General features: G+C 41.4%; 2 protein-coding genes across 2 annotated transcripts; both read left to right on the top strand.

The window, feature by feature from the left end:
- The first annotated feature begins 1,280 nt into the window (after positions 1-1,280).
- fgf10b (fibroblast growth factor 10b) lies at positions 1,281-9,164 on the top strand. The gene is made up of 3 exons (XM_085786086.1): positions 1,281-2,724; positions 7,803-7,906; positions 8,310-9,164. The coding sequence occupies exons 1-3, from the start codon at positions 2,244-2,246 to the stop codon at positions 8,499-8,501; spliced, it is 777 nt and encodes a 258-aa protein (XP_085642212.1). The 5' UTR covers positions 1,281-2,243; the 3' UTR covers positions 8,502-9,164.
- A 3,283-nt stretch (positions 9,165-12,447) lies between these two features.
- Positions 12,448-20,269, top strand: paip1 (poly(A) binding protein interacting protein 1). The gene is made up of 11 exons (XM_085786061.1): positions 12,448-12,943; positions 15,137-15,288; positions 15,385-15,579; positions 15,756-15,868; positions 15,963-16,074; positions 16,518-16,643; positions 16,738-16,844; positions 17,064-17,181; positions 17,292-17,346; positions 17,769-17,847; positions 19,089-20,269. Exons 1-11 carry the CDS (start codon positions 12,652-12,654, stop codon positions 19,174-19,176), a joined length of 1,437 nt encoding a protein of 478 aa, XP_085642187.1. The 5' UTR covers positions 12,448-12,651; the 3' UTR covers positions 19,177-20,269.
- Positions 20,270-24,992: the final 4,723 nt, after the last annotated feature.

The following is a 24,992-nucleotide window of genomic DNA, read 5'->3' as shown; positions in this document are numbered from 1 at the left end:
TAACATTTAGGTGGAACAATTCACAATGTAAGTAAAGTACCTTTTAGGCTGGGTGGATCACTAAAATGAAGCAAGTAATCCTGGAAAACTATAACTGTTATGATCAATATAAATGATGATTGCTTCTCTCTGCAGATTGCTCTGCACAGACTCAGGTTATCACAGTGGGAAGGGGCAGCACAAAGGAAGCGCTGATAAGATTACTTTGTTTGTATCCCCAGATAAAGCCATGCCAAGACCAGAGTTAAGACAAGACAGCTCTGGCCATAGATCGTTGACAGACATTAAAGCAGGCACTAAAAACTAGGACTTAAGGGAAAGAAAACAGGGAACAAGACAGACCCCGACATTAAAGACCCGAGGATCAGGGAGAATAGATAAGCCTGCCAGCAGCACATTTTGTTTATTGCACTGGTGAGAACGCTGACCATCCCTAATATTTTGCACGTTCGGCGCGCATACTGTACATTGCTGTCTAGTCCACTATGACATTGTCCATCCTGTGCCTGCCCCCATGCCTTGAGGAGCAAATGATGCATGGTCAGCGGGAGAGAGAGAGTCTCATTGGCTGAGGTCCACTCAGACACCTGAGTCACAGAGGAAGGCGGAGGTCTGGTGAGTGAAACTGGAGAGCTTCATTGCATTACAGCGCTGCAGGAGAGATAACACACTACGATAAAGTGCCTTCAGGGAAGGAGAGAGGCCTTAGCAAGATGTTCCGTGATAAGGCAGCATGCAGACTGGAACCGGTAATAGTAACTTAATATGATTTTTATCTGAAGAGACAGAGGAGGATGGCCACTTGTCAGGATTATCACATCTTAATGAGGAACAAGTGGGTCCATTTCAATCTGTCTCAGCCATACAAGCAGATGTTTGCACTGGATAACAAAGATTACCAAGACACACAGGGGCTCAATTTTTTATTTCAACCCTCATGCAACCACTCTTTGATTAAACAGTAAAGCAATCATCACAGTAATCTGTAGCCATATATAGTGACTGATCCAAAACTACCAGACTGTACAGTATCTTCCTGCCCTGTAGCATCCGCTCAGATGAACCCCTAGCTGCTATCACCTCTCACCCGAGCTCATGAGTTGGATTTGCTTGTAAGTAGGCAGTGCATACACACACATTCACACACACACAGACACTTACACACACACAAGCACACACATATGCAGACCAGTACTTGCTCCCATATGTGAGAGGGGAAGTTGAGTAAAGGAGGGAGGGATCAAATAACTAACAGAGTCACAGAGCTACACACACACACATACACACACAACACACAACACACACAGCCTTCAGGTGAGGAGATCACACCAGGACTCCTCATATCAAGAAAAGCGGGGTGAACAACTCTGACTCAACCTTGGGACGGAGAGAGAGAGAAAGAGAGAGAGAGAGAGAGAGACCACCCCGTACTGTTACCTCAATGCTGTGTGAAGGTGGAGTCATCTGGGGCTAGAGAGAGAGAGAGAGAGAGAGAGAGAGAGAGAGAGAGATGAGGAGAGAGCGAGAGGAGCGGGGCAACAGAAGAAGACATGGATTATCTGACATGCGCCTGGATTGACCAGCGTTCCTCTTTAAGTCTTGAATCCTGTTCTCCACCCCAGAGTGAAATGCTTTCCTGCACATGTGGAGCGTAGCAGCCATCGGACAGGTATAGACTGTGTGCTGCATCTGGTTTTATTCCACTGGAACTAAGGATTTTTTTTTTTTTTTTACACACATCAAACTTTCTACCTGGATATCAGTGAACTTTTGTGAACATTTTTTTCTCTGAAATTCAGCAGCTGTTTGGAAATGTGTGGGAGCAGCCGAGAAGAATTTCACATTTCACAATTTAGAAACAATTAGAAATGAAGAGGCTTGTTACTGGAATACACACCTAGTAATCTGTGTATTGATTTTTTATTTAATCTTTGACTCAGACAGTCTTTTTTTTTCAGAAAAGAGAGATTCTCCAAAACTTTTCAATAGTGGAAAGGAGAAGCTGTGGATCATCATAGAAATACAGTGACTAATTGAACTTTCTTGACACTATCGAACATAATTCAGAGAGAAATCTAAGGGTTTCATACAGGTGCTGCATAACTTGGACTCTGCAGGAGGACCAGCTCAGCCTGCACTGGGCTGTGGAGGGCTCCCCTCCCTGCCCTCCCAGCCTCTCCTCGCCCCCAGCAGCATGTCCCAGGCTCTGAGGCTGCCTCTAGTCCTCCACACAGCACACTACCATGATCAGATGGGCTGCTGGAGGGAGTAAGGCTGCCTCTGCCTCGTCCTGCTCCGGGGCTGGGTTAGGGGCTCGTTCTGGTTCTGGTTCTGGATCTGGATCTGGATCAAACTCCAGACTGAGGTCATCATCAGCGCTGCTCTCCTCCCTGTCTCTGCCTCTCCTGCTGGCCCTGGTGGTTTTCTCCTTTTCCCTGCCCGGGGCAGCCTGCCATCAGCTCCGCAGAGAAAGACTGAGGCTTGGCAACTCGCGGACTCTCAGAGCTCCACTGAACATCTCAGAGACTGAGCTGGTCTCCAGGCCCAGGGCCACTGGGGGGCCACTGAGTCGGGCTGGGGGGCCACAGGGCAGGCATGTGCGCAGCTACAATCATCTCCAAGGGGATATACGGAGGAGAAAGCTGTTCTCTTTCCAGAAGTTCTTCTTGAGGATCGATAAGAATGGAACCGTCAGTGGGACCAAGAGCAAAGACGACCCCCTCAGTAAGTAACTCAATAACTATCTGAATGAAAAAGAATAAAAAAAGAACAAAAGAAATCAGAAACCAAAGTGTGTCTGAACCTCTCCTGTGTCAGCAAAAGTTAAAAGTGAGCAATGCCAGACTTTTGAAGGAGTTTTCAAGTTGCCGGTGTAAAGTAAAGATTTTCAGTTTTTGCAACCAAAACTGTCTGACCTTTTTTCTGACCTCGTTTGCAGTATGAGGCATTTAGATATTACAGATAACAAAACAAAACACCTGATGATTGTTTGGAGTTTGCAACATTTCTGGCACCAAGGAACCCTGTTCAATGATGTGTATTTCAGATTTAAAAAAATCAGGTGTTCACACAGTAGCAAAAGAAAAAAAATGCATGAGCAGATAATACATTAATATGCAGCCTTGTATAAACACTTCATTTGTACTAAATTGCACAATTTATAGTTCGTTTCCAGAGCCAGACAGTCAGCACACAGGTCAGTCGTTTGAATGAAGCATTCCCAATCAGAGTCGTCTTTTTTGTTTTAAACCAGACATCCCTCTGATATCTCTCCTGTCCAAACACTCAGCACAATGGTGGTAGCTCTCAGATTGCTTAAAAAGGAGCAGGGGCAGATAACCGGGCCATTATCAGGCAGTCTTCACAGCACAGGGTAAACAGCGCTGATAACAGCCACAGAGGAACAGGGCTGGAGCAGGGGGGAGGACAGGGATGTCAGTCTCATTGATGCTTTTAGACCCTTTTTCTGCCTCTCCGTGTCTGCGTCTGTGTCTCTCTCGCTCACTCTCCCACTCAGATTTGCCCGCCTGCAGGCCAGCAAATTACATACCCTCAGTCAAAAATCAGACATTTGTTTAAAGCAGTTTGACGTGGTCACTCGGAGAAAACACGTCTTTAAAGTGATTACACGTTGTATGTTTCGGCATATCAGTCAGTAGAATAGCATTCTCATTAGTGTCCCAGCATTCCCACCAAGCTACGTGTGTGTGCCTATATCAGCCAGCGGGCACTCACATGCTCCAGTGGGTGTGTGATCATATAGCAGCCAACGACGACACATGTGCACACTTATTACACACACACACAGTATATATATATACTGAACACATCTCTCTCCCGCTCACAAGCTCCTTTCCTCCCTCTTTTTCTCTCTCACAGTGATTTCCATAGTGGATGTATGTTTAAATGTTCCTCTTGGGAGAGCTGAGCCACACATTCAATCAAAGTGACTTGGGGGAAATGGCACGGGGAGGCAAAATGTCAGGGGAGATGTTTGTTTTGACAAGGTCATGACAGAAGCAACTTTATTTACTGACCATATTACATCGTGATGCCTTTACTGCCGCCCTTTGTTTGCAGTTTCTTTTAAGTTGTAAAACTGAAGTGGTGTGAGGATGTCTGCCCCAGTTTATCATAATAGCGGTGTGTGTAATGTCTGTGTGTGTGTGTGAATTCACCCTGCAGTTTATGTATGTTTGGAAGATAATTTACCTCCTCTGTCTGCTTTTTTTATTGATACACAAATCCACACTTTTTAGGAGTGTGTTGCCTTCTTTCTTTTTTTATTTATTCTATTTCAAAAGTCAGTTGGAGTAAGCATGACCTGAGCATCAGGGAGGGAGGTGAAAGAGAGACTCTCTAGAGAGGTACAAGTTCATGAATGACATGGCTGAACATCATTGTGGCCACATCAAAGCCATGTGTCTTCAGTATCAATGGTGGTGCCATCAAAAAGCTGTGTCCTGAGGGGGTCTGGGGACACTGTGTGTGGATTATGTGCTCTCATATCAGGTTCACATGGTAAAGGATACTACACAACGGCAGCTTCAGTCTTTGCTCTGGCCCCTGGGGCTAGACATGATCCCAGGACTGACATCCTTTGTAGACCCTTGATGATCCCTTGAAGTGACAAAATGTTTTCTTTTTTTAATGCAGTGAGTAGCGGAGGACAGGTTGGCTTTTCCTTGAGCTAGAAGTTGCAAAGGCAAAGACACACTGTATTCAAATTTTATGATTAATTGATGAATATTATGTAGACTTATAGACTCAGAGGTGTGTGGGATGTGTGGAGGCTTTGGTCTTGGGTGCTGCCTGTGGCCCAGCGAGGACCCGGCTCACTGTCTGTTAAAGAACCGGTATCCAGACTCCCACAGATTTATGGGGATGCCAGCGCAAAACTGTCCCACATGGTTTTCCAACCCGCTTGGAGCCTGTGCTGAGGTTACAGAGAAGCAGAGAGGAGAAAGGGATGGAGATTATATTAAAGTCAGCTAAGTAGCTATCTGCATGTGCCCAAGTATGCAATTAAAACATCTATGATTCACAGCTGAGTTCTCTTAAAGACATGTACTGTAGCAGCCCCGAGTGACTGGAGAGATATCGCTAAATAAGATTTAGGCAAAGGCTCGGTGGTAAAAAGAGTTTGGTTAATTATCCACGGCTGTGTTGGTGTGAGAGGGTGAGTCTGTCAAGACTGTGAGTGTGTTGTGTGTAGTTTGTAGTTAGTGTCAGGCCACCAGTTGTGTTTGTGGGGGACAGGCCATGTGTGCAAGATGCTTCTGGATATGGCTCAAAAAGTGTATTCTACGTATATATATAAGAATACATGTGTAAGTGTGTGTCTGTGCACGTTCATCTCCTTTAATCAAAGCAGTGGCCTTTTACGAGACACACACAAAAAAAGAAACAGATGCTGCTCTTATGAAGGTTTGACATGTATAGCTTTTCTCAGAGGTGGGGTGGAGGCTGGATATCCCCTCTATGTAAATACACACAGTGTGGTCCGTCCTTATCAAGTGTTATTACTATATATCCTGGTTTACGCCTCACTCCGCTTCATTTTTCTGCACAGGAATGGTCCCAAGCAAAATTCACATTTGAACTTTTTTGTCGTGCTGTTGTTTTGCGCAAACTTGAACATCCGGGAGGCGAAGTAAAGAGAAAGAAAGAATAACAATACAGGCTGCAAAGCACATGCTTTTTGGCATCCCACTGTGGAAAAACCACCTTTAATTCTCACTGGCATTGTGTGCCTCCATTCCACAACCAACGCACCATTTACTGTTGTAACTCCAAACAGAGCGTATCAAATAAGCCACACATTAGGAAAAAGCAACCAGCATGCAAAAGAAAATCTGCTGTCTCCCCACGTAAACAGCTGAACCTGGCTGCCTCTCTTTATGGCAACATTTTACATATGTGGTTTGTAGGATTTACCCCATACAAAGCAGTTGCTGTCACCTTTAGTAAGGCGTAATGTTGTAATCTGGGGGAAGCTAAATCAAGAGCATATTTTCTGTTTTGCCGCTCTTATTTTTTTCCCCTTTTTACACTTGCAGCCATAAACTCATTACTCTCAACTCCTGGGCCAAGCTGGGTGTTCATTCATCACAGAGCGGTGAATGGAGATTTTGTAGTTTCACAGCCAGGTTGAGTTTTTGTGCAAGTGCACCTTCACCTGCTACAGCATCAACTAGGAGCGTGCATGTATAAATGTGAGTGTGTGCATGTGTATGTGTATGTGTGAGTGTGCATGTGTGTATACAACCTGTCTCGCCCCTGCCTCCGGTGGCTGACTTTGATCAGTGATCATTACAGCCCTTTCTAATCCTCACTCCACCCCCAGTCTCACTGTCATGGCTCCTCTGTCCTTCTCTGTTCTCCTTCCTTTCATCCCTCCCATGTTTACAGAGCAGCCAGAGACTGCCATAGATTGTCTTACATCCTCACTCCATACCCGACACCCGATCCCATACAGAAACCAGCTCCTCTCTCAGATCTTCAATGGCCGTTGTGTCACAGTCCCCACCACCGCCTTTGCCGCCTCAGACCTCACTGCCCCAAGGTGCCACTGTTTGAACGAGAAACTGATACAGCCAAGACCTCACGGACGAGGAAAGAAGCTGCTGTATTTTTATGAGAGGGATTGTTCTTTTTTTTGGGGGGTGGGTGGGGGGGGGGGGGGGGGCACACCTGCATCCTCCACTGTCCACTCATTTGCAGCTTCAGAGGCCCCCCAGCCACCGGAGAGTGGGGTCTGACAGCAGAGCAGGCCGCCGCCGCCGCACAAACAGTCATCAGACAGAGGAGGGGCTGCTGATCTGATCAAAGGATGTCGTCGACTCTCTGGAGTTCACACCCCCACGCCAAAGTGTGTGTCTGTGACTTTGTGTGTGTGTGTGTGTGTGTGTGTGTGTGTGTGTGTGTGTGTGTACGCATATGTGTGCTTATCAGGATAAAATAACGACAGCTCACAGGAAGTGTGGAAAGGAAGTCAGGGAGGGAGGCATGAAATCAAACATGCCATGGGAACCAGGATGGTTCACTCACACACACACACACACGCACACACACACATCAGCATAAGACGAGATGAGTGGGTTCTGTGGTCAAAGGACACATTAGGAAGTTATATCTCTCTGACCTCTGATACCGAGACCACACAAATAACCACAGCTGTCTGCAGCAAAAGCATGCCCTTGTTAACTGGGGTATAAATTAACCCCCTCTAATAGCCTATGAGAAAGCTGAATTATTTGTATAGGGACTTGGAAACCTAAATACCAAACAGAACATAAACAACCTGAGAATCTCCTGCGGTATTCACCTATTAATTTTCAGGCTAAATGGCCTTTGCAGCTGGAATCTGTTACACAGGTGTAGGTTGTTAAGTAACTTTATAATATCACTGAAATGATAAACGTGCGTAAGAGTAATTGCGACCTTACTCAGAATCCCCACACTGTGAGTTCCCACACGTGAATGTCCCGAGAGGAGAAGGCAGTTTTGTGTTGCTTTTCATTATCCTCTGAATAAAAATGCGTAGATCCACTCACACAATCTTTATCTGGACTGCATGTGACTTATCCCTGTTATATATGTTGTATACTCTTATCTACAGATGAGTCAGGGAAACATTGGATCAACTTAACTTCCTCTGTCTACTGATTTCTAGATTTGTGTCTGTGAACGCGATGACACACCCACCTGAGAGATAATTTTATCTGTGCCCCACGCCTGCTCTTAATGTTGACCAAAAAATGACATAAACTCCTTCTTCTTTTTTTTTCGCTGAATCTTAGGTGTCCTGGAAATCACATCGGTGGACGTGGGAGTGGTGGCCATCAAAGGGCTGAACAGCAACTACTATCTGTCTATCAGCAGGAAAGGAGACCTGTACGGAGCGGTTAGTATCCGAGTCAGGGGTCAATCTGGATGCTCCAGAGAGAGAGAGAGAGAGATAGTGTTAGATTCTTCTGTCCTTATCACAGGAGGCCTTATCTTTATTTCTCTGACTGCTGCTGCTGCTGCTGCACACTCTGATTCCCAGCCAGTGAACCTCCAGGGGGAACTGTGCAATTCTCAAAGTGCGCACTAGTTTCTGCACAAGCACATAGAGTAAAACATTCAATGCAGATTAAGGGGGGGGTGTAAATAAACATGGGACCACGTGCAACCGCAATGGATTTGCACAAGAAAATGATCTGTGTTTTGCCTTAACCTCGCACGTCGGGGGTTATAACACTGAAACATGATACTCACAGTTTTTGTTTTTGATTTGTTTGGCTTTTTTTTTTTTTTTTTTCCAGAAAGAGTTTGGCGTCGACTGCAAACTGAAGGAGCGGATTGAGGAGAATGGCTATAACACATACGCCTCAGCTCACTGGAGAAACAAGAAGCGGCAGATGTTTGTGGGTCTGAACGTCCACGGGAAGCCGCTCAAAGGGAAGAAAACCCGCAGAAAGAACACGGCCACCCACTTCCTTCCAATTATGGTGTGAGCTGAAGACGAGGACAGGAGGAGAGGAGGAATATGCAGCACTGGACAGAGAGGTTTTCATTACTGGAACGCTGTAAAATAAAGACAGTCACTGGGGAAATCTCTCATTTTGGAAACAAGGCACTAACACTGTTACAGTACATAAAAAAATATGATCTCTGCCCCTGAACTTTGATTGAGATCATATTCTTCTTTTGGTGGGAGAAGGTGATATCTGTGTTGTCTGTGGCACGGGATGCAATATTTATCCTTTTTATTTCTGTGCCAAACAGTTTGCAACTGGAGTATGTGTGTAATGTGGACACAAGACAGGAGATACTGTGCCTGCTAATGAACTTTAGTGGATGCAAAAGTATCTGAAAATGTTATTTAAAATCCATTTTCTCCTGTGAGATATTGAAAGGGGAGGGGGGATAGAAAATGTAAAATGAGGGAAGCGATGGGTCAGTTTATCGTGACAGCATTAAAATAATAGAGGATACCACACTTAAAGCAAATGTTTGATACTTAACCACTGTGTTTTGACTGTATTGTAATGATTTATTTATTTTGTGAAATATTTAACTGGAGGGGAACACTTACAAGGCAAGCAGTCCTTTGCATGCTTTCACTTTTTATAGGATCTATTATGTGAAAATAAAAATTACCGTTTTCTCCTCTGCAACCTAGTGGTCTTTCTTTACTGGCGGTGGTGGGAGGTGTGGTGGGTGGGGGGGGGCCCTGCACTGCGGGGAAATGGCAAGTTTAATCACAAGCGCTGAGAAACCCTGGTTGAACGTTCAGGTCATGGTAAGTCTTTTCTTATCTGGGTCTCTGAGGTAGGAAAGGACAAAAGGCAACCATTAATGCCTAGCCAGATATTCCATGTGGCAACCATTGCACTAATGATTAGTTCCCAAACAAACGGGAAACATATAAGACCAACCACAAGAAAATGGGAGGGAGGTAACTTCCTCGGTACGGCCCGTAGATGCTGACATCACTCGCTAATGTCACCCCATTACTTTGTCTAGCTGCAACATTCCCTGGTTGCAGGAGGCCTTGCATAGTAATGATAGCTGCGTAAAGCACCTGTTGGTAATACTAGCAAATAAATAAATAAAATAATAAATACAGCTTTGTCATGTTAGTTTGCATGGCTACTGCCCATTCTGGGGTCCAACCGCAAGGCCTTAGAAGTGGATCTGAATGTGTGCGAGGGAAGAAATGTGAATGAGGGAGAGAGATATGACCTGTGTCTGACCACCCACTTCCCTCAGTAATCATCTACAAACACACTAATCAATGACAGCTGCCTTGATGTCAGATCAAAAGACCACGGGGAGCACATTAACACCACAGGCTTCCGGGCCTCATGTTCTCTGAACATCTATCTCGAGACAGGCATGAAAAATTGGGAGAGTAGGGAAAAAGACAGAAAGACGGGAGAAGCGCAGGCTGTGAGGGGGGTTACAGCCGCTGTGTTCGACCCCCTTCCCTCCAAATTCATCCATGTTAGCCTCTGACGGTGACTCCAGATTGGAAGGACTTAAGGGGGAAAAAAACACAACAACGTATAAAGCTTCTGCTGGTATATTGTCCTGTAATAGCCGTTAAAGGAATCACCGCAACAATCGATTAATACTGAGGAATGCTACAGTGCATTCCTCCATGACAGTCAGGCCCGATGGCAACATATGGAATACAATTTCACGACCATGTCTGCACTATATACGCACACACACACACCACTGTCCAGTACAGTTTCTCTGCTCTCTCTGGTGATTGTGCAATGGTTTCGCTGCACCTTTGAGTCCACATTCACAACTTCTGGGCCCAGTTGTTGTGCAGCTTTTCAATGACCTTAGATAGAGGTTTTGTATATTTTACTTTTTAAAATATTTATCTTAACTCTTCACTAAAGAGGATGCAAGATGTTGGATTTCAGAGGGAGGGGGAAACCACAACAGATTCAGTAGCAGCACTGATTAGTTTTTTTTTTTTAAATCACTCTTTAGTAATCAAATGAAACAGCCAATAAATCGCCACAAGACAGACATAATGTGCAGTGAAGAATATTGGCCTCATAGTACTCTGGTCCAAAGGCATTTGTCACCTTGTGCAGTTGCAAGACTTGTGAATGTTTGAACTCTCTCCAAGGCACTGGCATCAGGGGAAAAACAGCAATAAGAGAAAATAGGGGCAGTAATCTTTTATCAAAGTGGGTCTCTGCATTTCTGGCGCGGGAATTCTCTGTGGCATAATGTGATCCAGCTTTGGGAAACAAGTGGAAAATGACTGGAGGCTAAAACAACTAATGAATACTTACACTGAGAGAGAGAGGTCTGGTGCAACACATGTTTGTAGTGGGCAGCTACTGAGTGAGCTCGGGGAGAGAGGCACGTCTGAGGGGGTTACACAGGTCCAAAGTCTTCTGTGGGAAGAAGAAATATGTGTTTGACATGTCGGTTCAATGTAATTACCCAACCCTCAAGTGCTTTAATAAATGTCTTGGATGAACATGAGGTCATTTAACCTGCACTCATGTTGTGGAGACAACCACAGCCTAACCCCACACACAAGGCGGCATGCTCAATATATCTGGTCATTTGGTTATTCAAAACCATACACAAGATTTTTAATACAATATTTCTTCTTTAAATGGGATTTTGAATGAAAGAAGAAAGAAAGAAACTAAAATAAAATTTTAAAAAAGAAAGAGTTAGTATTCCTCCAATAACTGGCAGCGTAGGAAGTTTGTCTTCTTAAACTATATTTATAACGTACAGTATAGGAGTTAAAATACTACTAAAAGATTAAATCAACACAATTTTTCATATTGTAATAGTTTATATAGGCCTAATATTGAATTAGTATAGTCAGGAGACAAATGTTTCCAGCATGTTTCACAGTTTTATGCCCCCCCCCCCTCCTCAAAATCTTGAGGAATTTGTTTATTTTTTTGCTGCACAAATTAAAAACATCTGCAAATAAATAAATGAAAATAAAAAATATTCTCATAAACTTCCCCAAAAACTGTTGAAATTGACAAAATGTGGAAGAAACTACAACAGTGAAATGGGCCTTAATCACATCTGTATACTACTAATAAAATACTGCTAATGTTTTCTTTTTATTATGATCATTTGTAATTTTTATGGTATAATTGATCCAATATAATACTTTTAGGGGTGCTATGGAAATTAGCCATTAGACTGATGAGAAGGGTAAATCTTATACTTCATATTATGCATTCATTATTCATGTTTAAAAAAACATATTTAACATCATATTAGTTTCATTATTTATTTTGATTGAGCATTTTAATTGAGTAAATCTAAAAGTGGACAATGAGTCTGAAAGGAGAACAACTTACAACTTTCTCATATAATATGCAGCCTATATGAAGCATTTTAAACAACCTAAAAAACGGCATACATTAATATTTTTTTCCCATTTTTTTTCCATGAATCTTTTATTCCACTTCAGTTCTGATCATAAATACCAAGTTTTAAATTATTTTCAAAAGTTTAACCCTTTAAATTCTGGTGTATATGATGTCAACGCCAATTTCTGTAAAAAAAAAACAAAAACACACACACACACAAAAACTGCTCTCTTTTCAATAAATGCAATGCAAAGTGAAATACTCTAGGGGGGATTATTGCAGTCTGGGATGTGTCAATGATGAGCAACAACATTGATTTTCTGGGATTTTTAATTTTTTTGCTATGTCTAATTTAAAAAAAAATACACCTTAAATGCATACAATAAATAAGCATTTTAGCAATAAACACTTGTGACTAGTCTTCTTACCTGTGTTTTTGGTTTCTTGAGGCGGCCATGCATCGTGGTCGTGGGTCGCTTCCACTCCGGGCCACCAGAGGGCGACAGTTGTATTCTGATATCAAACCGTGTCATAGATAATCAACGGCAGCGAGTTTGTTGTTAGAGGAAGTGGCCAAAAAAAAAAAGAAGTTGTATATACACTGATACTATCCGATCGAGGAAAAGCCACCATGAAAGAGAGATAGGGCGTGATATTATTTTGCAATAGCCGCTGGAATACAGGATTAAAAAAAACAACAACACAGCAGCTGAACGACGTTTCTTCATCTTTTTCTCAGATGCTGCTGCTGCTCTGAGAGAGAGTTTGTAGACTGTGACAAGTCATGAACCACCAGGATTTCGACCGAGCTCCGGGAGCAGGGAGAAGCCGCAACCTCCCACCAGACTGCGGGGTCATGTCTACCGCAAACACCACCACCACCAGCAGCAGCGGCGGCGGCGGAGGAGGAGGAGGAGGAGGAGGAGGAGGAGGAGGAGACGGCTCCACCAAAGCCACGCTGTTCAACCAGAGGGAACCGCTGAGACAGCCGCGGACATCCCCGCCTTTTTCCGAGAACAACATCGGCAGCACGGCCAACAACAACGACGTGATGGTCGGTGGAGGAGGAGGAGCAGGTAGGGGAGCTGCTAACAAGCTAACATGCTAACAACACCACCGACCAACCGATACTAGCGTTTTGTTACTCCATTACAGCCCCCCATTACACACAACTTTGAATGGCTCAGTGTTTTTATTGGATATAAAAGAAGCTACAATATTTCCCTCGGCTTGTTTGTTCCTCTGCCAACTCGTTTTACTCGTTTAACTCGGGGTCTAAATCTGGAGCTGTCATTAGCATCGCTAGCCTACTAGCAGCTAAGTTAGCTGGATGCCTTTAATGTTAGCCAACCTGAGTAATTTTGGCGTTGCGACGTGCACCTGTTGGATTGTTTATTTCATGTGTGAGGTAACGTAACGCAGCAGCATCTATATAAAGCTCCCACTCGGATGTCACGTAGTTGACTAAAGTTAAGTGCCGCAATTTGAGGTCTTGTCTTTTTCTTTTTTACCCAGCCACAGCTAGCTTGATTAGCAAAGCACAACAGCAAAAAAGGGGGAAGAATCAGTTTCCATTTCCCGCACCTCCAGTGGTTGTTGTTGTTATTAATAAGGACACAACGTTTGGTTTCGATTCAGCTGAAGCTACCATTACTACCACCATGGCCTGGATGACTGATAGCACTATCAATGTCTGTACTTTTTCATCTGAAGATATTTTTTAATTGGCCAAACATGTTGTTATTGTTTTTGTGCTATTCTGTCAATTGCAGACTAGTATTAACATAGCATTTATACACAGGGCTCCAGACTGGCCCTAAAATTTGAGACAGTTTTTGTTGTCTAACGTTACTTGTACATGTGCAACCAGTAAATTTGCCTTTTGCTTCTTATTTTCAACACTGGTGAAATGTAGAAAGGGTGACTCAAAGTATCTGGTATATGTTATTACAAGAGTCAGGATCATTAATGAAAAGGAAATGTGAATATTTACAGTGTGTGTCCCTAAATTTTCTGCTTGCTGCTCCTAAAATTTTAAGTTAGGGGCCACTGTGCTTCTAGAAAAAAGAGATAGTCTGTTGCCCTGGTAGCTAAATATCAAATGTGGATTGTGGGGAGTCCTTTAGCTGATAGAAATGATTGCTGCACACATTAGCAGTAGAGAGATGCAAATATTGCAGCACTGATGAGAGGTTTTATGTGCCCAAGGTGTGTCTTAATATTTATTGTGTTGATCCCAGTTGCAAGTCTCCAAACAAGATTCACAACAGCAGTATCACAACTTTTTGGGAGTATGTAGGCTATATTAGTAAAGTACCAGAGAGTGAGATGGTTTTGCAGTGCGCATGTACGTATCAAGGCAACCTTTAGCTATCAGCCGCTAAACTGTATCAGAGTGACAATATGAAGCCCCATTGTGATTTTCTATAGGACTCTGTCACTTAACACACCTGTCAATGCTGTCACACAATAAAACTGTGGTCATAGTGGAAAACCCATGTGATTACATAAGCAGTTTTGAAAAGCACAACTTGTTTTAACTGCATGTGTAATAAGGCTCACAAAAGCAGCATCAGTATCAGTGGAAAATGTCAGATGCTGGCATTTACACCAACGCTACAGTTCATAGACAGCATGGTCTTGAATGAATACATTTTGTTATAAGTCTATAGTGACTTACTTATTTACTCCCAGCAACATTATAGTTTTTCTCTACATAACATATTGTGTTGTTGATTGTCTGTTTTTTAATCATATATGTGTTGTTGTTTGTATTAATATTTTTGCTCAAAGTATAAATGAGTTTCCCTTTGGGATAATAAGGTTATTCAGGATTTCTCTTTCTCTCTGAAATCTAAACAGCAATGAACTGGTTCCACTAACAAGTACAGTCTGTGTGCCTCTTGTTGCTTAAAGCTCTTCTGTGCCACATACCTCTGTTATTGTCCAAAAGCAGTTTGCCTTGGTGACATGTAGTAACCATGAAGCTGGACACACTGCAGTTTATTTTGAGTGGATCCCAAATACATCTTTCTGCTGCCATAAATACATGCTGCTAGTGCACCGAATCTGTGCTCAGCCCAAGTGAGCTCAGCTGTTTCATTAAATCACTGAACCTTACAAAGGATTCCTATTTGTTGTATGTATATCTTACTCTATCTTACTTGCTCTTGCAACCTTTGTCAGGCGGGAAAAAGGAGAACTCAACCGATGTAGTATGATCATTTTCTCAAACAGTAAAGTCTAAGAACATATTTCTTTTCTTTCAGAATGTAAAAGACAAACAAAAACCCAACAAAGTGCAAATACCAACAGTATGTCTGCCTCCAAAGAGTGTAAAGAAGTGGACTCGGTGATCAAGTCATCAAAGCTTTCAGCCAGTGCTCCAGAGTTCGTTCCCTCTGGAGTCATCCTCTATGAAGTAAGATGGACAGACATATCAGAATATTTTTGAAATTAGTTGTTTTAATTTGACAGTCCTTGGATTTTTCATGTTTTTGTTGTGATTTTTCCATAGGACTCTAATTGTGATGACAGTGACGGGTATTTCGGTGAACCAACCTTGGCCGACATGGTCACAGATTTTCTCGGGCACCTGAGCTCCTCACCTGGGTCCTTTGAATCGGATGTTGAATATATAACTAGCATACTCAACAGCTGGGTGACTACTGAGGAGTTGTTGAAGGAGCTGGTGGAACTGATCTACACACAGGTTTGGCGATACATATTCAGTTCTCATGTTGTTCTTTGTGTAAATAATTAAATAATCTTTTGTTTTAACCCAATCCTGTCTGAGCACAGTTAATGCACTGATTATGATATAGATGTATGGTTCTGGAAAGAGCATGCAGTACATTTGGGTATCAAATTCAGTTCTTTTCCTTGCAGTCCACCGCCATACCAAACTTCTCCTACACGGGTGCCAGACTGTGTAACTACCTGTCGCAACACCTCAGTGTCAGCCCACCAAGAGGTAACTTCCGTCAGCTGCTCCTGAAAAGGTGAATTATTCATTTGATTTCTCTCTCTCTCTAACAAATAATTTTTCAATAAAAATTGCATTTTTTAAAAAAGTAAGCTTGCCGTTCGCTGTAGGTGTCAAACAGAGTACGAACAAAGGGATGTAGCTGTTCGGGGAGACAAAGACACTCAAAAGAAATTCCACTCCTTTGTGCTCTTTCTGGGAGAGCTCTACCTGCATCTGGAGGTAAGACGTCACACTCACTGGCCCAGAGCGGTCGTGTAAATGTAAAGCTTTCTGTTAAACACCTGTGTCATCCATAAAGTTGCATTTCAAATGCATGATTTTCACTATAATACTACATAATAATGTTTTTTTTTTTAATCCTTGCTTACCACCAGGCTGTAAGCGTTTATATTCTGATACTTCACTGAACTGATGAGGCAGCTGTCCATTCATGGAAAATATATATCACCTTTGCATGTCATGCTTTGTTTGGCACAACCTGCTTGCATTACTGCCTTAGGTTTACTATATATGATGCTGCTGCTACTAGATTACTGGGAGCTGACAAGCCATGGGAATTGTAGTAATAAACCTCCAATAACAGAAAACTCCTCCACAGCCTGTCAATCTCAGGCACTCATTGAATGATATTTATATCAGTTTGATGTTTGTTTTTTTTTTAGATCAAGAGTGGAAAGGGACAGCCAAACAGAGCAGAGATCCTCCTCATTGCCCTGAAAGATCTGATGATCAGTCTGTTCTCCAACCCCGTGGATGCAAACCTCATCTGTGCCGTCAAACTGCTGAAGGTTTCAAATCTCAGATGGACACATTTACAGATCTGTATGTTTCAAGCTGTGTCAGCAGTTTTATAACTAATGAGAATATGTTTTAATTTTAAAGCTTACTGGCTCTGTCCTGGATGATGCATGGAAAGAGAATAAACAAACACACATGGAAGATCTGATCCAGAGAATAGAAACGATTCTACTGGACGCTGCCTGCAGCAGGTGTGTATGTCAACATGGTTTTCGGGCGCAGTTGATAGAAAAGGAGCTTAAGGTAACTTTAGGTTACACCAAAGAACCAAGTGGATGGGCACGCACACACCCACGCATACACCCACGCATACACCCACCATCAGAAATATATTCCATTGTTCAAAAGACAGGCTATAAAAAGTATTAAAAAAAACAAAACTGTAGTTGGAGTTTCTGGTTTTTCTTCAGGGATGTCAGACAGATGCTTCTCAAGCTTGTGGAGCTGAGATCCAGTGACTGGGGCAGAGTCCGCGCTGCTCCAGCAGCAAGCAATGCCACACCAGACAACGACCCCAACTACTTCATGGTGAGTGTCAACTGTATCATACTCCATGTTTTTTTTTTCTTCTTTTATTCCCATTCTTTTCTTTATAATATGCATTTTTGTCTGTCATGGTTTTTATTTTTTCCCTTCAGAATGAACCTACTTTCTACACAGAGGATGGCACGCCTTTTACAGCAGCAGACCCAGGCGCGTAAACTCCTTCATGCTCAAGAGAAATCATGTGAAATAATTTCTGTATAGTTTATGCACAGAAGAAAAAGGTCAGAAGTGTAAATACCAAAAGAAAAAATATTACTTAATCTCATTCATCTTCACGGATGCTAATGTGAACCATGCTGCCCTTTGTTAAGACTGCACTGAAGTTCTTCACTTGATGTTGTTTGTTAAATTGTGTTATTAAAAACTCAGCATACTCATGTGGCCTGTTAAATTTTGAGTTAAGTTCCTTTTTGATACAAGGATAAATATATACCAGGGTTTATATAAATAGAGATGATGTTCGGTTTAAATAAATGTTGATACCCTTTCACTCCTAATTTAAATGGAAATACACTCCACCATGTTGCGGCCTGTCTCGTTTCTGAATGTCCGTCTCTCTGCCTTTACAGAATACGCTGAGAAATACCAAGAGATCATGGACAAACAGGACTATTTCCATGACATTTATGGAGAAAATGGAAATGATATGTAAGTTAAAATATTATAAATTTGCCATACAGGCCTTTTCTTTCAGGTCAGATACCAATTACCTCTCTAGGGGACTTGTTGATGTTAATTGCCCTGGATGCCATTCAAAGATCTAATCACCCAGTCTTATATAAGTACCTTGAATCAATGCAACAGTTTCTAAAATCGTATATATAGACCAGTTTAGAGTCGACATTGCAGTTATTATTAACATTATTGCTGCTGTGAGGACAGTGTGGAGGCAGAAAAACACAGACGTCCACTGTTTATCACCCACAAAGGCAAAATCAATCATGTTTAATGATGAATTAGTTACAACATCAGCCACAATGCTGGTATTCCCAGTAGGCTGCTTCAGAATGGGAAACACCATTAACCAATGTTAGCAACATTAGCATGTAGGCATATTGAAACAAACCGACTGAGGATGCCTTGCAGCAGAGAGGATCCATCTCTGCCCAGAAAGTCTCAGAGTTTCTTTCCTCATATTCACATATTTAACTTGTCTTCTGCTGTCAAACTGTGTCCAGTTGATCTACATTGTAAATTAAGACACAACTTTCTCTGGTTTCTGCCACCAGTTCAAAATACACCATCACTGTTAGTCATTCAGACTATCAACAAGTTATTGCCTTCTTTTTTGTTTATTTTAACTACGTTTATTGTTTAAAATAAACAAACTGGAGCAGTGACAGTAGAAATCTGAGGGAAATACAAAGTTGGTTACATAGCATAAATGCAATAATATATATTCAGTATTCTTTGCATGTTTAAGATGACATTTTCATCACTAGGCTCATGTTACAGCAATGATATGATCTCATTCATCACTATTTATGGGCTTCATTTAAACCTGTCAAAAGTTCCTCAGTACCACTGCGCTGGCACATCTTCCGTCATGTGACTGCGTAGCGGCTCCACACAGGTCATATGACCACAACTAACCCATTGGCCCCTGAGCTTGGCAAATGTGTTTGACCGGCCCACAATGCAACTGGGTCGACCATAGCCTCAGATTCAGTTTAGTCAGCAGTTGGGTGTGAAAGAGGGCTTAACTTGCTCCTGTCCCCTCTCTCAGAACTGTGTGTGTGTCTCTCTGTGTTTTTGTGTGTCTGTGTATTGTGTATCTGTGCATTAGTTACAGAAACTATAATTCACACCGAGGAGCACATTTGTCTTTTAAGATCTATATAAAAAAAAACGGAGAAGCCTCTAAATCACTTGCTCTGTTGTGTTCACAGATCCGAAGATGAAGATGAGATGGAGCCTGAAATAGAAGAAGCTTATGAGAATTTTTGTTTAGAATCAGAGAGGAAACGACAACAATGACGAGACGGTGAAAGTCTGTGAAACTCAACAGGCACATACTGTAATTTTCCCACTGGAATGTTGAAAAGCAAAAGGAAACTAGCAGAAGTTAGGTTCAAAGTTTAATTTTACTGCAAACAAGCATTTTAACAAAAAGCTGTTCATAGTTGCACTTCTGACACTTTTTTCTGTCAGTGTTGATTGGAGAATGGGGACAATCAATGGGATAATTGTTCAAAATGTTCAAGTATTGAGACTTTTTTTTGGACATGGAAGTTCTCTCTTTGTTGTTTTGAGTTCTCTCAGAGATTCCTCTCTCTCTCTCTCTCTCTCTTACGCTGGAACTAAACGCTGAGAGGGGGAAAAGTGTGCTGTGGATTTTTTTTAGAGTTATTTTCCAAAAGGCAAATAAGTTTCATCAAACTGTGTGCGAAATTTGTTAGATTCTAATAAATGCCCCCATACGTAGGCCAAAGGCCTGAAAAAATCTCAGCGTCAGTGATGCATCATCTTTATGTTTAAAGCATTGTAGATGGGTGAGGTGGTTGTTTTTACTACATGCCTACACAACATGCATACACAGCCTACATTTCCACTATGGTCACATTGTGTCTCTGGTCAGGTTGCCAATACAATATCAAATGCATTATCCGAGGCTGTTCACTTGTTTATCTGGCTGCAGTTCACTTAAGTGGTCAGAAACTCTGTGAAACGCTGTGCAGTTTAGGAAATGAGTTTGTAGCACTAACAAGAACAAATACTTAAATTCAGTCACAAACTGGGACAAAACTTTTTTTTTTAACATTTCTTTTTGGGGTAACAGTCTACATTTTAAGAATTTTTTTATGTTTTAGGTACACAATTTACAATCTTGAGAATGCTGTGCATCTAAATCCAGTTTATTTTCTGAATGTAGCTTTGAATATCTACAGATTGCAGCAGTCAGTGAGACAAAAGGTAACTCAACTGCAAAAGGCATTCATTATTATCCCGGAAAGGCTAAAAGACTGTTTATCAGCAATTCATGGAACCCATAAAAAGGAATGTTGTTCTATAGTTTGTAAATATTATTTATAGCATATTGTTTGCCTGCAATAAATTCTTTATAATGTGACACTGTCTTTGCTTGATTTGTATGTGAACTAATATCAGCAGCATAAGCTTATAATATTGACAAAAACTAAGCAAATGAGTAAGTATTACAATTTTTTTTTTAAGTAACCCAAGCTACTATACTTCTTTCTGCACAGTAATAAATACAGAAATCCTGGGTTTCAAGACAAGGCAATACAAACACTGTCAATAACTTAGATCTTTGTGTAGCTTTGTGTCTGTGCAGCTCTGTCCAGACAAATTAACTGCTCCTCAGTTTTCAGCAATTCAGTTATGAGTGCTGAAGTAGATGTTAATTGGCATTTAACATCACCCCATAGATTAAAGTCAGCTGACAATGGTACTGTCATTTGTTTCAAATTCCCACAGACAAAATGTGTCAAAAATCTGCAGTTTATTTAAGCCTTTGGCACCACCTGGTGACCAAGTTGAGTAGTGTTATAACGGTCAACAGTCATTTGTTGTAAAGACTTATAGGATCAGTGATTGAACTAAGGACTTTTGATAGTTAACTAACAATTTATAACAAGTTCCCCATATCTTAGTTGCTATAAATGTTTTTTTCTTCTTCTTTTTTCCTATTATAATATCAAAAGCTGAGCAAAAGAGTGAATGAAATGTTACAAGCCACACTACAGCAACCCAGTAATTTACATGATCAGTTTCAGATGAGAAAAGCACAGGTCACTCTGTCGTAGCAGCTGTGGACTGATTGAAAACAGCTCTGTTTTTCTCTGCTTTTGATTTCCCTCAAAAACCAGATATTAAAGATGACAACCTCAGACTTTCAAGTATGACTCTTGCCACCACATCCTCATATTTACCATCACACTTTTTTCCCCCAAAAAATGTACAAGGCTGTGTGAGCTTCTTTTGGCTCATGCACAACATTTTCCATTTAAGAAGATGATAAGGAAGTCGCTTTGTTATGTCAGAAATTCTAATTCCAGCGTGCATGTGCAAAATGACCTGGGAAATGCTTGGTGGTTTCCTCCTGTTGAAAGGAAACAATGACAGTTTTTTTTTAATCCCAGTGCCACACCACAGAAATGTTTCCCACCACAAAGAAACTAGTAGAGTATGTCTGTAAGGATTTAGATTTGTGTTTAAGAGTAGTGCATGCAATCTTTAACTCTTTCATGTTTGTCAGGCGTGCGGTTTACTGAGGTGTCCTGGTGATGTGATGAAGTGTCTTAAAATCATGCGCAGCAAGGTAGCACTTTAAAGTGGTCCTTTTATTATTTATTTCAAATGTAGGATATCATGTGGTTGGCATGTTTCATTGTACTTTAGACTAAAATGCCTTGCAGTGAGTGAACCTTATGTAAAATTAACATTTGCCAGTTGTTACTGCTGTAAATGAAAGACCATTTTTCTACAACATGGAGTCTTGCCACAGTGAATTTTTGTGGCCTATCTAGACCAATATACCCTCACTATATAATATTCTCCATTTATATTTATATATCCGGTCCTTTTAATCTTTGGGGAAACAGAAACAACATTCATTTGTGCATTTTGAATGTGTGTGTATAAGTGTCATCCAGAGGGTTGTTGGGCAAGCACATTGCACAAGGCTGATATCTTAATCAGCAAACCACTGAGTGCCAGCCTGCGACTTGCAAATGATAATGCATCCTCTTACTCACACACACACACAGAAGAAAAAACTGCGTTCGCCACTTTTTGTGCTGCTATAGGGTTTTAACAATAACCTCAAACCAAGGAATGTACCTGTGCAAGTCCAACAAAGCCTCCACACAGGTTAAAATAAAGTCTTTGGTCATATGACAGGACGCTAACTTCAACCACTAGTCGCATTGCCACTGTGTCTGCGTGCAGTCAATGACTCGTGAGCCCCTCTGAGCCCGCTGGATGTGGCCGTCTGGCTCACAATGCAACAGGGCAAACCAGGGCCTTCAGATTCCCATTGGTCAGCAGATGGGTGTGAAAGAGGGATTAGTTCCATGCTACAATCCACTCAGCCAGAAGTTTGTGTCAGTCTGTTTCTGTATTCATGTCTCCATTATACTCTATTATGTGGTTTTTAAACTTATTCATCAGTAACAAAAAGCAATGAAAGAGCAATATATTCCTTTGTCCAGCTGAAAGTCATAGCAACCAAGTCTGTGACTCTGAATCACTGACATTATTTTTATACAGACACAAATCTTAATACTGGTTATATGGAAAGACGGAGGCTGTGTTTGCAAACATGATAGTTACATCAGAGAGGCTGTGACAGTGACGGTTTGGGAAAATCAAAGAAGAAACTTTAATATTTTTACAATATTTTATTACAAGTGTAATTTCTGTTTTTGCACTGGCCCTTGAAGTTGTTGTGTCCATGGTGAGGGATGTTTTTTAAATGACTCATAATAACACAGACTTTACTATAGTAATAATATCTACTCTCTTGCTGTGAGCGTTGTTTTGTAGGGTGGTTGGTTATCTTGGGGTTTGTTGTTCAGTTTGTGTTTGTGTCAGAGAGGTGTCAGCTTGTAACTCTAGAGGTTGCAGTTTGTGGAAAAGTATTACATAAATAAACATACGCCACTCACCAACTAATGTTGCAATGAACTCTTTTAATTCTAGTTCCCATGTACTGTAGTCAGTAATGGAAACTGCTTGTTTTGTTGCGATATTTCTAAATTCTCTCAGCACCACAGAAAAGTTATATCTGAAAATAGTAAACACAAAACTATCTGTACTGTATGCCTGTACGTGTATGGCTCAACATCACTAGAGGCCAGTGAGAAAGTACCTTTTTATGATACGGATCAACTGGCTGTATAAATAAACGGTAAAGAAGACAAAGGCTTGTCCTGTGATTATAAATGGTCTCCAAACTCCCAGACGAACATCAAATGATTCATGTTCCTCCTCGGTGGGGATTTCTAATGACGTACCCACTCTGCTCCTTTATTCAGGGGCATGACAGGAAAATGCACCTCAGATGTTGCTGTTGATTTTGCTGGAGATCTCCTTCCTTAGATTGTTCAACAAGATTTCAGTACACCGCCTAAAACTCCCCGTACAATTTAAAGCGATATAGTGTGTAAGCTACATACAGTATGTAGGAATGTAGTGTCGTGTGAAGTAGAGGGCTACAACACATGGAGTTTGTGAAACATCAATATTGAGTAAGATTTGTTTAATGAGCTGTTACCTTTTTCCCATCTGCCGTTTCTTGGTTTCCCAAAGCAAACCTTATCAACACAAGTCTCAAAAACAAAAAACGTAACAGATCAGCCTTTTCCAGGAATCACCGCTACTACACAACTTGTCGAGGTGTCACGCATGGCTCACCGGATGCCTTACACACGAATCATGACTCCACAAATAAAGGAGTAGGTGAAGGAGTTCAGCAGCTGAATAAGGTCATGCTTTGTTTCTCTCCCCCAAAAAAAACAGTGAATCAACTTTACTGAAACACAGAAATGAGGGTTGTGAGTCTGTGCTTCCTGACCACAGTGTATCTGGACTCTCAGGTCTGATAGACTCTGTGAGCCATTCATTTGCTGCTTCATTATATCTCAGTCCCAATGGTATATAGTGTAGGGATTTGCCTCCTGTCTGCTCACAGTGCTTGTATTAAATACAGATGTTTGCAAGCAGGTAATTGAGAGAACTTATAGATGCATCTATCTGTCATTCAAGGTGTGGATGGCGCAGATAGCAAATGATCAGCTCATCTTTGTTGTTAGACAGTAAGTTAACTGGTCATATCTGGTTCAGTCGCTGGCAGGTTATCCAGGCAGGATAAGCTTCAGATGGGAAAGTGAAAGAGCAGGGCTTGTGACTCCCTCATTATCACCAATCAGCTGCAGTGCTGCTTCTCCAGTAAAGCTCCTTGCTGGCAAATACATCAGACTCAGGTTGCAACTGTGTGAATGTGATCAAGGCATTCCTTTAGATGACTTTTTTTCCTTAATTTCAAATGCTCATAATTGCAGAGACTTTCCCTTATGTGTCAAGCTGAAAACACTGGATCCTACATTTTCCATAGTGAAACTATGAGCATCTTTTTGATTTGACCCTCCATGGCAGGAAAATGCCCACATCTTTCAAATTCCACAGCCTGCAGCTCACAATGCAGGCTTTCTGTTAAAAAACTCTGGCAGAGAAGATGTCAGCAGGGTTATGTTCCCAGACTTCCTCCAGAGCCACAGAGAGACAGAGGCTGACTCATACGTCGTGTAATACGTATTCCCTTTAATGATAACTCGCTAATCAAATATTACATCACAGGGTGTAATAAACAGTCTGGGTGTTGAGAAATAGCTATATGACCTTGATAATGGTATTTCCACAGCAAATTTCTTTTCTTTTTTTTCATTGAAAATGCAGTTTAACTCTTTCACCATGTGTTTTACAGTCTCTTAAACAAGTTTCAATGAAAGAGCTCTTACATGAAAAAAACACTTAGGTCATTCTCCAAAGATATCTTTTAATAGACTTTCTATTGTTTGGGCTTCAGTTTATAAGGTCTTTATATTCTACATGCTATAAGACCATTGTGTGAAGTGTTCACCATAATGGGAGATGACAAGTCTCAAGCTGTTGATTAGCAATTGATTATATGTTTTTGTTTTCCTACTGACTCCCTTTCATAACACCAGAGGGACTTTTACACAGTTAAAAACATTCAGCAACATAAACTAATGTAGAAACAAAATAATCATATCAAGTAACATTGGCACGAGTCAGTTAAAAATCTAACT

Source organism: Trachurus japonicus, chromosome 9 (genome assembly GCF_045865225.1).
Source record: "Trachurus japonicus isolate A0001 chromosome 9, Traja_1.0".
Classification (NCBI taxonomy): Eukaryota; Metazoa; Chordata; class Actinopteri; order Carangiformes; family Carangidae; genus Trachurus; species Trachurus japonicus.
This window is presented reverse-complemented; position numbering and strand designations above follow the sequence as displayed.

Bases quoted from the DNA above. Each gene is read 5' to 3' on its own strand.
- paip1 (XM_085786061.1), top strand. From the start codon at position 12,652: ATGAACCACCAGGATTTCGACCGAGCTCCGGGAGCAGGGAGAAGCCGC. The intron at 12,944-15,136 runs GTAGGGGAGCTG...CTTTTCTTTCAG, and splicing joins CGGTGGAGGAGGAGGAGCAG to AATGTAAAAGACAAACAAAA. The intron at 17,347-17,768 runs GCGCGTAAACTC...CTGCCTTTACAG, and splicing joins TTTTACAGCAGCAGACCCAG to AATACGCTGAGAAATACCAA.
- fgf10b (XM_085786086.1), top strand. From the start codon at position 2,244: ATGATCAGATGGGCTGCTGGAGGGAGTAAGGCTGCCTCTGCCTCGTCC. The intron at 2,725-7,802 runs GTAAGTAACTCA...GCTGAATCTTAG, and splicing joins GAGCAAAGACGACCCCCTCA to GTGTCCTGGAAATCACATCG. The intron at 7,907-8,309 runs GTTAGTATCCGA...TTTTTTTTCCAG, and splicing joins AAGGAGACCTGTACGGAGCG to AAAGAGTTTGGCGTCGACTG.